The sequence below is a fragment of the Neurospora crassa genome, linkage group I (genome assembly GCF_000182925.2).
Source record: "Neurospora crassa OR74A linkage group I, whole genome shotgun sequence".
Taxonomy (NCBI): Eukaryota; Fungi; Ascomycota; class Sordariomycetes; order Sordariales; family Sordariaceae; genus Neurospora; species Neurospora crassa.
Genome location: NC_026501.1, coordinates 7,061,798 through 7,076,164, shown reverse-complemented (window position 1 = coordinate 7,076,164; position 14,367 = coordinate 7,061,798). Strand labels below are relative to the sequence as shown.

Here is a 14,367-nt window from a genome sequence, read left to right as displayed (position 1 = left end):
CACATACAAATGAAGTCAGAAGCGTCCAGAATCACCAGGGGAGGAGCTGCGGTCCGGGAGCGCTTTCAGTGCTTTGAAACGCGCTATGACTGGAATGTGGCCCAAGCTCCAAGGCACATCATGATGTGGATGGCATCGATGGCGCTTGAGACCTAGCAGAGGGCTGGGCGGGAATGTGGGGAAGAGGACGCTAACAACTGGACTGAATTGGTGCCGCCTGCCGTTCGTACGCAGTACGTACTCTAGAGACAGCCGCGGAAAGATAGGGTAGGGTAGGTGACGACGCTAGTCACGGACGGTCCAGTCCATGTTCAACTGTCAACCCTCCTCTGCTCCATGGGACTTGACAAGGAAGCGAGCTGAGAGATAACGACGAGCAGTACTTCCCCTCTTTCCTGGTTTGCATACCTTCAGTTATCCTCTCTCCCTATAGATTCTCTTATCTTGATCCGAACGTACAGCCAAGGCATTCTGTCAGACGCCCGAACGCAATCGTCATGACAGACAACATCACGATCCCCGCTGCCGTCAAGGCGGCCGATATCAACCTCTGGAAATGCGCGACAAAGGCCCTCCAGCTTCAATCAGTAAAACCGGAGATTGCGTATTGGTGTATGTACTAGAAGCAAAGGAAACAAAGTACCCTCCAAGACAACTGGGGGCTGGCAGTGTCTGACTTTTGCAGGCAATTATTGGGTCGTCAACCAGATCCTTAACAGGGGACTCCACAAAGAGAATGACGAAATGATGACTTACACGATGGACTTGATGGGGAAGCTGGAACAGGCACGCTTTATTCCACCTCCCTTTACCACCTCCATTGCTGACTGTTGCTCCCTACAGGCCAAAGCTGAGCACCCGAACGAAGATGCCTACACAGACGACGAGGTCGGCCAGCTCGTCGTCGACAGATTCGCACAGGAAACCCTTGATCGCGCCGAGCGAGTGGTCAAGGCAAACAAAGTGACACAGCAAACTGCCATGACGTTCGATGCCGCCGCAACCTTCTTCCACCTGGTCAACATCTGGGGTCCTCCCGACGAGGAGACGCAACAAAAGATTAAATACGCAAAATGGAACGCCGCACGCATCGCAAAGGCCATCAAGGAGGGCAGGGACCCTAACGAATCCAACCCGAAACGAGAAGAACCCCAACTGCCGGCCTTGGACCCCAGTGATCCAGAAGTTCAGACATTGACCGGTTCGGTCGAAAAGACATCACCACCGCCCCTTTCGGTCACAGTGGAGGAGGTCCCAGACAGAGACTTGCAGAGGACAGACGCTGCCGGCGTGTCTCTGCCAATCAGCCCAGCCTCGGCTGGCCCATCCCCGATATCCGAAGCCGAACTCAAGCTGCCCGGTGTACCCAGTGGGCTTGCTGAGCCAGCACCGTCAACAGTCTCCTTGGACTTGGACACTCCAGTCTCAGCTCCCACACATAACCCTGTCAACTACAGGCCTGAGCCCGATCTCCCATCCGCCCCCAGCGCACTCTCATCCTACCCGGATCGTGATATCTCGATGCCGGACGCGGGCACTGCAGCTTGGACACCGGATGCTGATCGCCAGCCTCCCGCTCCGCCTGTCGTTCCTCCCACGTTTGCTCCCAGTGCACCATCAACAGCTGCTGTGGTATCGCCCCCTGTCAACCAGCCAACTGACTTTTCCTTCCAGAACCCAGCTCCGCCAGCTGCACAAGCTCCCGCAGTTCCCAGTCTACAGCCAGTTCCTCCCCCACTAGCTGTCTCTGCAGCCACTTATGCATCTTCGCAAGTTGCTGGAGGTTTCACAACCGACGAAGCTGCCATGGCCTCAGCCCAGAAGCACGCTAAATGGGCTATCTCAGCACTGAACTTTGAAGATGTTCCTACGGCGGTGAAGGAGCTAAGGAAAGCGTTGGAGGTCCTGGGTGCAGCGTAGTTGATAGGTGTTACACGAGCTACGCCATGACCCTGATGGAGGTTTAGGTTATTCGCTGCACGCCCACTGATACATGATCCCCGGGCCGGTCAGATCTATTTATTACCTGCTATCCAGCCGTATATACCACTGAAACCAAGGCATCAAAATCGGGGTTTAAGCGGCCGTTATGCAAGCTCGGGCAAAAATGCCTTTCACACTATCGGACACTTGGCGTTTACCAGTGGAACATGGAAATTTTCCAGAAGTAATGTTTACCAGGGCCCGACAATGAGAATGTGTAACCACCCAGTGACCGTTCGGCCGCATAGGGAGCCCTAGGCGAGTCTCGTTCTGACAGCTTCCCGAGAGCTGGGATAATACATTGCGCACTTTGAAACGAGACAGCGAAAACACAATCTGCCGATTTCAAGGCAGGTCTGAGGGCTGGTACACAGTCCTTCGCATCGACTTTGACGAAGCTGGGTGGAAGAGAGGCTGCAGAGAAAGGGTCCAAGCACCCCAGGGAAACTTGCTGATAGACGTAATGTCGCGAGGATGGAGCTATTGGTTATGTGTCAAAGTCAGGGGCAAACTGAGCGTGGAATTCTACTGGTCATCGACACACCGATATGTGCACATCTTTCGATGAGTGAGGATGATGGCTATGCAACCCTTTGGTGATGACCATCTTCATCAGTCTTGGTCATCTCGGGCAGTAAACAACCTTTTGAGATTTGGTATTGCGCCTTTTGCTTTTAGGTGATCGATTCCGCTGAACACTCGTCGTCCTCATGTGGCGTATATAACGCGCTTCGTCCCGTGGGTATTTTAAGGGTTATCTTTTCATCCCAAATCATCTGTCTCCTCTTCATACACAATACCGACTCGAACCTTGCTACCCGCAAGTCTCAGCCGGCATCTTGCAGATTACATCAGATACCCCGTCAGTCATAGTCTACCGTTTCGGATCCTAATTTCTCAACTTACGCCACAACATCAAAATCATCACCGAGGTCTCACATTCCACCGGGCCCTTCCCGTACAAAGTACATTACCCTTCCTTCGAGCCTCCTTGAAAGTCAAGCCTAATCTCTTCCACAGGTCTTCGAGCCTCGCGATACAAACTTTCGGTTTCCCAGGGAACCAACTTCACCTTCGTTTACGCAACGCAAAAAGCAAGCCAAACCAAACACGCACTCAAGTCTCAAGATGCCTGAGGAAATTATCACCAGTAGCGGAAACTACACCTTCACTGGTAGTGGCACGTCCGGCTCTTCTGGCTACACCGGCTCGTCCTCCTCAGGCTCATCCAGCTGTGGCTCAGGCGGCAGTGATGGCTGGAGACCCCGCAGCTACGTCCCTCTACCTATCTCCGATGGTAGCGCTGCTGGCGGCGGTAGTGGCGGCGGCAGATGCACCGACGAGGCCAAAAGAAGGAGATAGACAAATGGAGTGATGGTATACACAAAAACGGGACAGGTGGCAGGAGACTGAATGGGATAACGATGATCTGACTTACGGCGTTGGGGCATGACTTTTCTTTCTGTCTCTAGCAATACTACATACCCGGCGGCATGCGGTTAGGTAAAGAAACTTCTTCACTTTATTTGTTAGCTATCTGTTGTCACCCATTTTCCCTTCAAGCTAGCTCTGTACCAACACTTCTTCGCGATGACATAGACATCAAAAGTCAGGGACTCAAGTTCGGTAACTGCCGTAGAGGCTTTGTTTAGGTACGCATCGGTGATGACACTTGATGAATGAAGCATCCTCAAGAACCGCGCAAAGCTCCTCGTTCAGCAGCTTCTCTTGAACACATTTGACCACCTTTACTTCCGCTGATGGAAAAGCAACTCCGCACATTATAGGTAGGTAGTTTACGTGTAGACAGTTGCCGCATCGAGCCTCCATCAAATAGGTCAAGCCATGTCTCTCACTACTCACGATAGAGGTTTTGAACATCTTCCAATCGCTCTAGAAACAGACTAAACCTGACCCTTGACTAACTGACTTGCCCGAACCTCGCAACACATATCATATGAATGGTTCCTCCCTTAAACCTACTTCAACAGAATCCCAACTTTCTGACGCCAAGCCCTCCAAACTCGGTCACCTTCAGTCGTTCAGCCGTATCCGGGTGACGTCGCACATGGCTTTCCTCGATTCCGATTTCTTGTCTATAGCAACTTGATCAACCTGTGTGCTGTGTTCAACCCACGTGGTTCGTAGCACCCTGAAATGGTACCTAGAACTCGGGGAGGGCTGTATGCTGCTATTGGGTGGTTCAATGGGTGACTGGCATTGCGGGGGGGCTGACGCGTAGGGTGAGTCGCGATTGTGTTCTAGAGGTACAATAGATAGAGGTTAAAGAAGGTGACGCGCACGCTACGCGCGGTGAGGTGAACTGCATTGGTACAGGCTGCAGTGGCAAGTACAATACACACACAGCTGGCGGGAGAAATCTGCATCTTCGCCGAGCTCAACAAGCAGCAACTCGCGAGTGAGGGATTCCATTGCAGATATAGTCTTTAATAATCGTTCGCGTAAGTAACTGCATTGGTATCACTGCCGAAGATGCTTTGTAGATGGCGTCCGGGCAAGTCAACACGCGACGACATGGGAGATGGACGTTACAGATTGGGTAAAGAGTTGCTTCCGAATACTTGACTGTTACTTCTCTCGAGGCACCAAGTGAAGCTGTGTGAGAGCCTCGTGCACTGCAGCGCCGCGTCGCTGGAAGGATGAAGGGCTTCAACGCCATATTAGTTATTAATATAAAGATCTGCGTTTTCAACGTCGCGCATATATAAAGGTCTGCGTGCATATTTACCGCTACTCTGCTTATGTCCATGGTTGGTTTTCTCTCATTAAAATCACAGAAATGCTGCAAATTACAAAGTGATGGCTGGTATTGAATGTTGTGGGTGCGCAATCACAAAGGTCGTGGCCCACAAGAATAGAAAGAAACACCAGCAATGAACTCGATAGAAGCGTTGTGTGCTGAAACAAAAACAACAGATCCATCAAGCAGGAGTCAGCGGGCTCACTTTTGCAAGCAAACAGAAGGAACAGAATGGCCTCAACTCACCACCATGGTAAGCGTCACCAGTACGCTCAGGTCCCCTGTCAAGGAAGGAAGGCACGCCTTCACGTTACCGAGCCTCAAAACACCAGACACCAGTCATCGACGGCTACACTACTTACCTACCAGCACCAGCACCAGCATCAACACAAGCACTGGCTTCACCAGCTCCACCATCTTAAGCACCAGCGTCAGTCTCAACATGAAGACAAGCATGAGCATGAGCATGAGCACCAGCACGAACACGAAAACTACCAGACCACCAGACCATCACCACCACCACCGCCACCACCAGCAGCCAAACTACATGGTCCCTGACTCGAGGTACATAGATTAGGTCGACAGACCCCAATTCAACAACAAAACAAAGTGCGGTTGGCGTAGTGGTCAACGCGTTCGCTCAGTAAACTGTTGTCCTAACAGAGCCTACTTGGGTCTGCATAGTCAGTGCCCTTACAGGTGCCAGGGGAGAACATCTGACAGCGAAAGAACCCGGGTTCGAACCCCGGACCGCACATCTTTTTTTTCTGTTTCGTCCCCCCTTTTCTATCTTTTATCTTTTTTTATGCTGGAAGAGACGGGGAGGGGTGGACGGAGGAGGAGGAAGAGGAGGGGGTAGAAGGTATTAACCACCTCTAGACTTGACAGATGGGAGCTGAGCATTCATTGATTGCTTGTCACACTGGCATTAGACTGGGATTTGGGAGAGAACGGCAACTCGGAGAAAGTGAGGTTGGAGGACTTGGTTTCTGAATCCAGCAGCTATCCGTGGTGTTTGCACCACCTCATGGAAAGGGCGTACGCGTGAGTGTCTGTTGACTGTGGGCATCAACATCCTAACCCCGCGCATCGGACTGGCATTTAGTACAATCTAGTATATCTACAAGTATTGAGCAGGAACTCATGGGTAGCTACTTATGTGCATATGTAAAGTGTTCTTGTAATGATCTTCGTGGCTCAAATCGAAGTGTCTTGCCCGTAGCCAGCTGTCTGTAGATGGCCCCACTTTAACCCTGGCGTGGAAAGTGACGAAGGCAGCAACTCGTACAAGACACTCGTTCTTTCCTTCAACATAAAGTCACAACACAAAGAGAAATTTCTCGAAAATGAGGGGTTTTTGGCGAGTGCTTCGTTCAATCACTTTTTTTTGTGGCATTTCTAGTCGCGCTCAAGCCGACGTCACTGAGTGTCTACCCTATATTTCACACACTCGAATTCTCACACAGCAAAGAAGAAGAAGAAAAAACATCACCATTGCGCCCAGACTTAACTCATATCCACACAATAACGCCGCAAACGCTTGAGAATGTCTGGAAGTACTCGGCAACGTTGGCTAGTTGGCTTCCAGTTACATATGCGGTGCCTGCAACTGCTAGGCTGCCCGGTACTCCCAACCGAATCTTCAACGTTCATGTCCTTCCTGACCCTCTTGGCCCAGTTGTCTTGCCCTGTCTTCTGCAATCTATTCGAGCTCAGTGACCCTGTTCTTAGCAGCAGAATCCCGGAGCCTTGCGCTCCTTCTCACTGGCGTCTCGGAGACCGCGGAGCTGGACATAGTCGCTGTCTTGGCCCGCTTTGCTGCTGGCTCACCTTTCGCCGGTTCCTCGGCCGCGCGCTCTGCCAGTGGGGAGATAGCATTGGCCTTCCTCTTTCCATTTCCATTTTCTGTTCCTTTCACTGCCGCCTGTCTCTTCCCGTCTCCCTCTGCTTGCATTCTACGCTCTGGCTTCTTGGTTCCTCTGGTTCCCTCTGCTTTGCTCTTGGGTAATGCGGCTTCCAAGCGCAAACCTTCCCCTGTGCCTTCGCGCAGGTTCCGCGACTGTAGCCATGGAGTCTCTTCCTTGTAAAGGTTTTCAGGACCCTTTGCAAACGTATGTTTCACTACTTGCTCTCTTCTCTCCTCCCCTGTCTTGACATCGCCAGAGACATCATCCCCATTTCCACCCTCTGCATCCCCGACCCTTTCTATATCCAGTGCAGCAAGCTGTGACCGCGGTGGTTTTTCTTTCTGCCCCTTAAGAAGCTCAAGCGCAGAAGCAGCAACAAGAACGGCAACAGAAGTAGACACAGGAGCAGAGAAGTTACCAGTTACAGAGTGGATATCCGAACCATCCGCGTTGCGCCTCTTGTCTTTGCTGGGGAACGTACCACTGAGATCACCTGGGCCCACAGTCGCTGACAGAGAACTTGAAGGGTGGTCGCGAGTGCCAGCAGAAGAGGTGGAGGCAAAGCCAGTGTTAGAGCCTGTGGTGTATACAGCACCAGCAACAGAAGCACACTCCGGCTCCAAAGCACCACCACTGGGGCCGACGGGTGCCGAAAAAGAACTTGAAGGTTGGATGTAAGGGTCCGCGGAAGGGACCAAGGTAAAGCCAGAGTAGGAGCTTGAGAGAGATCCAGCACCAGAAACACAAACGGCATGCCCAGAGCCATCACTATGAGGACTAGTTGTGGAAGTAGGCCGACCCCAAAGACTACCAGCCCTGAGCGGTTGCTGAGTGGTTTCGCCAGCCAGCTGCCTCAACATTTTGGTCGCTGGCCTACCCGCACCAGGACGGGCGCCGCCTCTCTTGTTGAGTTTCTTTCTTGGTAGTTCTTCTTGTCCTTCTTGTAGCGAATATAACGCCGCATCGCTGGAACGTTCTCTTACTGGCTTTAAAGAGGTGGTGAAGCCGTACGAGGCTGCTACACGCACCTGCTCATGCTCTTCGGGATTAGGTTGGCGCAGGAATAAGTCATGCGAGCTAATGTCTCTGAACATGGCTGGCGCTTTTGGCCTGGTGTTTCTCTGAGGTATGGGAGACGTCCTTGGAGCATTTGGTGGTGCGAATTGGGGTGCGGACTGTGGTAGTGTTTGAGCGAGGGTGCCTTGAACTCGGCTATGATTCTGGTACTGGTCCGGTTCGACAGCAGTTGCCGGGATTTGATGAAAACTAGAGGCTAAAGTTCTGCGGGACCTTGAAAGCTTTATCGTCAAAGCAGTAGTCAGATCAATTTCGACGCGGGGATTGGGGACCGAAGATTGAGTGTTGCTGCCGACGATCTGTTGGAAGTTAGGCTCGCTGAAAGCGGGACTAGACTCCGTTGCCACTACCGTCTCGATACTGCCATCGTCAGACAAAGCGTTGCCCAGCACGGGCTCGGCGGCGACAGGCAAAAGTACAAGCGGCGACAAGACTACGTCTATGTCCCTGACGGGATCATAGAAGACGCCCCTCATCGCCCTGCTACGTGTCTCTTGTGCTGTCGCTTGCTGACGTGGAGGAGCTGTAGCCGAGCTACCCCCGTCAATGAAGCGACGTGAGGCCAGTTCGGCGTTCTCTTGGAAAGACAGTGAGCCATGCAGGTGGCTGGTTTGATGCTCAGTCAAGTTTTCTACCCACGGGTTGCTACCCGGGAGCCCTGTGGGAGCCGCCTGTTCTCGTCTGTTGTTTGTACCTGTTGCGAACCTTGAGCTCGGCGGACGGTAGTTGCTTGGAGGTCCTTGGTATACGCGGCGCATCGTGAACGAAGCAAGGTCCTTCGCGTGGGCGGGTGATTGTTGGTGACTGTTCAAAGGTGTTGCCGTCTACGACTGTTGATAACTGTTAGCGAAGGCTATATGTACCAAGATTGCCGCAGGCGACGGCCACGATTCAATGTACCAAATACAAGGTGAAAGATGGAACGCTTGCGTCCACAAAGGTGAAGACGATCTGACTCGCGGTAGCCCTAACAACCTCAAGATACACGCTACTCCTGTCCGTCTTGGGATGGCAGAATAGAAGATGTCGGAAGAGGTAGAGGTTCGCGGTTGAGTGTTGTGAGCAGACGAGAGATGCAGCGATTGAAGCAAGGAAGGTAGAAAGGTTGTGCTTTGGGATCGCTCTGACAGCCTGGATCTTCGCGTCACTAAAGTCTGCCTTGGGATAGCGGGAAACGCGAGACCGGACCAGGCAGAGAAGGGTATGGCTGAATGCCGTCTGAAGGCGAAAGATGCAATGATCGGTTCAATAGATACCTACCTAAGGGTGGACAAATTCTCTGGCTTGTGATTCCCCTATCAACGTGAAGGTATGTACGTGCTACTTAAGTTTGTACTGGGATAGCGGGAAATGCAAGAAGAGTCGATTATTTGGAAATTCTACGTTTGAACATGCGCGTGCAGTGAAGTAGGGCAAAAGAACAGATGAAAAACCCGCAAGCCTTTTTATTGACCCAGTGCATGACGCATATTCAGCAGGCAGCGGGCATTTAATATTTCTACATGCTTACTACTTGCAGATATCATAAGTACCTCTAAGCAGTACGAGCAGGAGCAGCAATGGACAACCTCTGCACTGCAGATAATAACATATCACAGACAGGAGGTATCTACCGGAGCCGCAGGTGCCTTGGCTATCTCTATATCTCAACTGGTCTTCATCCTTGATGAGCAAGAGGCAGCTGGTATTTGAACTCGAAAATGTTCCTATTTTGGCCCAAGAGAGGAGCGGAAGGAGCGTATTGTCCACCTAGCAAGACAAAGGGCCCTTTGGGGGAAAGAGAAAGACTGCAAAAGGGCGACTTGGTTATTGTCCAGAGCGGAGCATAGCAGCCGGAGCTCAAGATATGTTTCCAGAGGACAACTTTGTTTCAGTCCGACTTGAGATGAAGGTTATGTCTGCTATCAGCGGCAGATTGGTATGTACGTAATACGTTTTGCTCAAGGTCATTCAAGGTTCAATAGACGACAATAGCTTTAGTTCAGGATCGGATACACGTAATTAACTTGGATCAACCCGCCAAGGTCGTGGACCCCTGAGTGTGACTTGCATGACTAGAGGCATGGACTGTTGTGTAGGCTTTGGAGTTTATTTTGACAACTCTGTAGAGGTATGCATCATGAACCAGATATGACAATTTCGAAAGGAACAATAGGTTTTGCTCTTCATCCTTTATATCTTATACCGATTGACATTATCTACGTACACTGTACCCCTAAGATGCAACACTCATTCCAACGATCATTATCTCGACGGTGATGATATCGACAATAGCAGCCACATGAACACCTCGATCAAAGTTGCGATTCATATGTCCATGAAGAATTAGGTCACTGATGTTCATCACGGGTCTCCCATACCTCTAGGCACTAATTTAATGCAACTATGAGTTATTAAGACAGCCTTTCACATGCTTTATGCAGGACAAAAACTTGGAAGATTCAAGCGCAACCAAAGCATGTCATGTGCCTGGCCCCTCCATACCTCCTTCAAGCCAGGTGGGCACGCACCCAAACAAACCAAATTCCATGCATAGGTGCACACTTGCATACCTACCTAGCTCTAGGTACTTGTTCCCGAAAGAGCGGCTCAGGCGCTCAGGTCAAGCCGCCTTGAACATCTCGGGCGTTTTCGAATGGCCTTTCGAATATGTAGTCTTGGCCTCTCAGCTGGCCAAACTAGGCCGACCACCCAGCCCGCGCCGCGCATCACCCGTTCCCATCACACCTATCAATCACTTGCCATGTAAACCCATTTCAAAGTTTGAGAACCAGTCGCACGTCACCATCTTTGTCCAAATGCTTGAGATCAGTTCAACATCATTCATAGGTATGTCCGTATACGCCAGGCCCAATCTAAAGTGACGTTTGCAAGTTGTTCCAGGATTACCCCGGAGGGACACACCCCGTGTTTCAGCCTTCCCGGTCTTGTCGGTCTTGAAGCTCTCGATCGAAGCTAAGATAGGTAAGGTAAGGTACCTACATGTACTGGGCGGGAGACTTGCGCGATTGATATACTTTGTATATGGCGCCTTGTATATAATGCGGCCTCCCAACCCAACCCCATCTTGAACGTCAGTCCTCGTTTCTTTCTTGGACGAATATTGTAGGCTTGCATCATTTTCCTCCCCTGAATACACGACCATTCAATTTCTTACTCCATCAACAACAACATCACCACAACAGCTATTACTCATTGAGCAACCACATGTCACTTTGCCCATTCCCTGCAGACCGTAGCTGATCAACGGGTTAGTGACATTACCTCAAACTCCAATCACCAAACCCAGCCTAAGCGGACACCACAAAACCACAAGACAAGCCTACAAGGAACTTAACAAAACGACAATGATACTCAAGACCCTCTTCAAAAAAGACCGTCGCCCTTTCTCATTCGCCTCCAAATCAACCTCCACCCCTTCCTCAACCCCAACCTCCACCTCCGCCTCCGCCTCCGCCTCCCCATCAACTTCTTCTTCAAGCGCCTCTCCTTCGTTATTCCGCAGAATGTCCATCAAAATCCAAGAAAAGCTTCCGTCAAAGGGCGTCCAAGTATCCGCCTACATCTCCCCCACCGTCGCCTCCTGGGGAACATGCAGCATCACTTTGACCGTGCCTGGCGAGACCGTCGTCTTCCAATCCAGTAGTCCCCCTACTTCTTCTTCTTCATCAGCAGCATCCAGTCAGCAGCAGCAGCAGCAGCAGCAATTCTTCTCCCGCGCCATCGAAGTGGAAGCCCGCAACATCCCCTCACTCTTCGACAAAAAGGGTCGTTTTTCGTTTCGCGTCGAATTAGCCCTGGGCCAAGACAGCAATAACAATAAGCTGATAACAGAGCAATGGATCGACGTCAATGCCATTACCGGTTTCGCCACGGGGGGAACCATGGACAGTATCGCTTCGACGCCGTCGATTTTTTCGTGGGTGGATCCCGAGGGTACCACCACACCCAACCGACGGAGGAGAGAAGTGGTGGTGACGTATGGGTTCTACGAATCCGGCCCCGCAGGGCAGGATATCTTGCCAAAGCGACACCAGTGCTACATCACCGTTTCCTCCGCCGGCAGTCGATGGATGGAGGACATGATTCCCCCTGGATCATGGCAGGCCAATCGAAGGTTCAGAAGACTGGTGCTGCCCAGCGCGCACGATGCGGGCATGAACAGCATGGCGAGCAGCTCCAAGTTGCTCAGCAAGTTGGGCGGTGCGGTGGTGGGCACCTTGGTGCACGATAACCGGATCATGACGGAGATTGCAGACACGCTTTCGGGACCGGCGATAGCGCTGATTGCGCCGAATATCATCTTTAGTCTGGCCATGACGCAAAAAGATAGCTTGGATGCCATGTTACGGATTGGAGCCAGATACTTTGAGTTTCGCCCGGCGTACTGTCATGCGGCGGTGAGGTCGGCGATGCAGAGGGGGAAGGATGGTCTACCCGACAAGTTGTATTTCCAGCATGGCGCGATCCCGGGCATGGGGTATGATGTGTTTTTGGCGGATGTGGTAGCCTTCTTGCTGGCGCATCAGGAGGAAATTGTGGTGGTGCAGCTGAGGTGGGATGGCGTGCCGAATGAATGTGCGAGGCCGTCGGATCAGGATAAGAGAGAGTGCCTTGACCAAGCGTTGAAGATGGCGGGTGATCGGATAGTGGCTGGGAACGAGAATGACCTGAGACACGCGACGATTGCACAGCTGAGGAGGGATAAGAAGAGGCTGATCATGATGGAGAGCGTGGATAGCTTGTCGACGTATACGGATGAAGGAAATGCCACGATGGATGGTCAGAGCATTGTGGATGCCTTCCCGAAGGTGCTCACCGAGGATAACTGGAGAGGCAAGGCTTTCATCAACATCCAGTGCCAGGCAACGGCGACGAACATTCCGAAGGCCGTGGCATATTCAGTTTTGGATGCCGGGACAACGTCGAGCTGTATTCTGGCGACGAAGGCAACCTGTGATTCCAAAACGCTGCCGTGGTGTAGGGATAACGTTTTGAGGACGTGTGGGTACGACACGCTTGTCGTTATGATGAACGATTTTATTGATGGAGCGACGGCAGATGTTGCATTCCAACTCAGCAAACAGAGACTAATGGCATAATTCCAATGGCGTTGTTTGGTGGTGAAGGATCATCGACAAATTATGTTTGTTCCAGCGACATTTCGAACCGGACGGGTGAATCACAGGTTGATGTGAACTTTCGAGCTGCTACGATGAGCCTCGACTCGATCATCAGCAGTTGCTTATCTAATTATTTGTCTTATGAATTTCCTCGTTCTGCAGAGAGTCCACAGGGTAAGGTGACGGCGTAGACTATGGGCGTTGATCATTGACCCACGACTTTGCCACCCATCGAGTGCAAACTGCTCTCTATCACGTACTGTTGATAGTCCTTCCCTGCACGTCTTGACGATCTTAACGGCCAATCTTTATGAAGAAGGAGAGCAGAAAAGGGTAGGTAGGTTGTTGATATTCTCGCCTTACAGTCCTCCGATCATAGAGCAAAAATGGTAGAGCTGAGCAGCAATCGAGAAGTTCACAAGCATGGGGAGATGAGGGTAAGATGAGTAACGCATGCTTTAGGGACGGTATCCCCACTTCCAGTTGCACACCATGAGGTAAGACGGGGAGAAGACATTTCTTGAGACTGGTCAACAAGGAAAATGGGCCGATTCAAGCTATAATGTCTGGGCTGTGATTTTTTTTCGAGATAGACTCTGTCAGAAGAGAAGCCAGACTGCAACATCGTCATGGTGATCTTGATATCCAACACATGAGGTAGCCATGGGTTACCCAGCAAGGGTGCAAGGCTGCAGCAGCAACTTGAAGCGCGTGAAGGATCGTCTTGTGTCACATATAAACTGCTTGTGCACACTGTAGAAGCGGATAAAGTCGAGTCATGCACGTGTATCACTGGATACAGTTTGGTAAGTGATTCCACATCAACTTCAGATGGGACGGAAGCTGCTTCGAAACCTGAACTTTGAAACGATTATTCATACCATCGCCGCTAAGCATCAAGTGTCTCTGGCAGTCACTTGCCAGGTTGGTGCCTCGGATTTGGATGCCTGTCTGGCGATAAAACAGACAAAGAGAGACGTATGTCTCACAACGATAAACAAGTTGCGTCCAGGCGTTGATAACGGAGAAGGTCATCGTAGTTAGCTCGGAGGGATCCGGCAGAGATATTCCGCAAAACCGTGTGTCGGCGCGGGGAGATTCGGCCCATCCAGGAGCAGCCAAGCCGGGGCTTACCATAGTAATACTGGTACTCGGGCTTGGCTTGTCGATCGCGCATGCGGCGCCAGCAACTTTGCCGAGAAGCCGGTGGTTGCGGTCAATGTCTCTCGAACGAAGGCGGCGCCAAGATGGTCAAAGCTCAGGCACCGAATGCTTGCAAGGAGGATCCGGCGATGGCTGCCATACCCGTTCCGACGACATGATTCGGCACGGCGTCGTCTTATCGCTATCACGCATTTATGACCAAGGGGTCAAGGGTGCCCATGACTTCTCTGAGTTCTCTCCGAAGGCCAAGGCCGCTCCCGTAAGATGAAGCAATTTTGTGGTTTTGCGCGGGATCCGGGCGGTTACCACTTGCATGCCAAATGCGACAAGTCTTCCTGACAGCACACTAGAC

The 14,367-nt window shown here is 51.5% G+C and overlaps 4 protein-coding genes and 1 non-coding gene across 5 annotated transcripts; 4 read left to right on the top strand and 1 right to left on the bottom strand.

Annotated features, from left to right (window-relative positions):
* Positions 1 to 178: 178 nt before the first annotated feature.
* NCU00814 (hypothetical protein) lies at positions 179 to 3,482 on the top strand. Its single transcript, XM_959264.2, has 4 exons — positions 179 to 612; positions 686 to 786; positions 844 to 2,948; positions 3,004 to 3,482. Exons 1-3 carry the CDS (start codon positions 498 to 500, stop codon positions 1,918 to 1,920), a joined length of 1,293 nt encoding a protein of 430 aa, XP_964357.2. The 5' UTR covers positions 179 to 497; the 3' UTR covers positions 1,921 to 2,948; positions 3,004 to 3,482.
* A 1,871-nt stretch (positions 3,483 to 5,353) lies between these two features.
* NCU15051 lies at positions 5,354 to 5,501 on the top strand. Its single transcript has one exon. It is a non-coding gene; the product is annotated as a tRNA-Thr (tRNA).
* Positions 5,502 to 6,446: 945 nt separating this feature from the next.
* NCU00817 (hypothetical protein) lies at positions 6,447 to 8,486 on the bottom strand (the record flags this gene model as incomplete). Its single annotated transcript, XM_959267.1, has 1 exon — positions 6,447 to 8,486. One exon carries the CDS (start codon positions 8,484 to 8,486, stop codon positions 6,447 to 6,449), a length of 2,040 nt encoding a protein of 679 aa, XP_964360.1.
* Positions 8,487 to 10,702: 2,216 nt separating this feature from the next.
* Positions 10,703 to 12,905, top strand: NCU00818 (hypothetical protein). The gene has a single exon (XM_959268.2). The coding sequence runs from the start codon at positions 11,076 to 11,078 to the stop codon at positions 12,828 to 12,830; it is 1,755 nt and encodes a 584-aa protein (XP_964361.1). The 5' UTR covers positions 10,703 to 11,075; the 3' UTR covers positions 12,831 to 12,905.
* A 332-nt stretch (positions 12,906 to 13,237) lies between these two features.
* Positions 13,238 to 14,283, top strand: NCU00819 (hypothetical protein; the record flags this gene model as incomplete). Its single annotated transcript, XM_959269.2, has 3 exons — positions 13,238 to 13,288; positions 13,683 to 13,775; positions 13,864 to 14,283. 3 exons carry the CDS (start codon positions 13,238 to 13,240, stop codon positions 14,281 to 14,283), a joined length of 564 nt encoding a protein of 187 aa, XP_964362.2.
* Positions 14,284 to 14,367: the final 84 nt, after the last annotated feature.

Coding starts and splice junctions, on each gene's coding strand:
- NCU00814 (XM_959264.2), top strand. CDS start 498: ATGACAGACAACATCACGATCCCCGCTGCCGTCAAGGCGGCCGATATC. Junction 613..685: donor ACCGGAGATTGCGTATTGGT/GTATGTACTAGA, acceptor TGACTTTTGCAG/GCAATTATTGGGTCGTCAAC. Junction 787..843: donor TGATGGGGAAGCTGGAACAG/GCACGCTTTATT, acceptor TGCTCCCTACAG/GCCAAAGCTGAGCACCCGAA.
- NCU00818 (XM_959268.2), top strand. CDS start 11,076: ATGATACTCAAGACCCTCTTCAAAAAAGACCGTCGCCCTTTCTCATTC.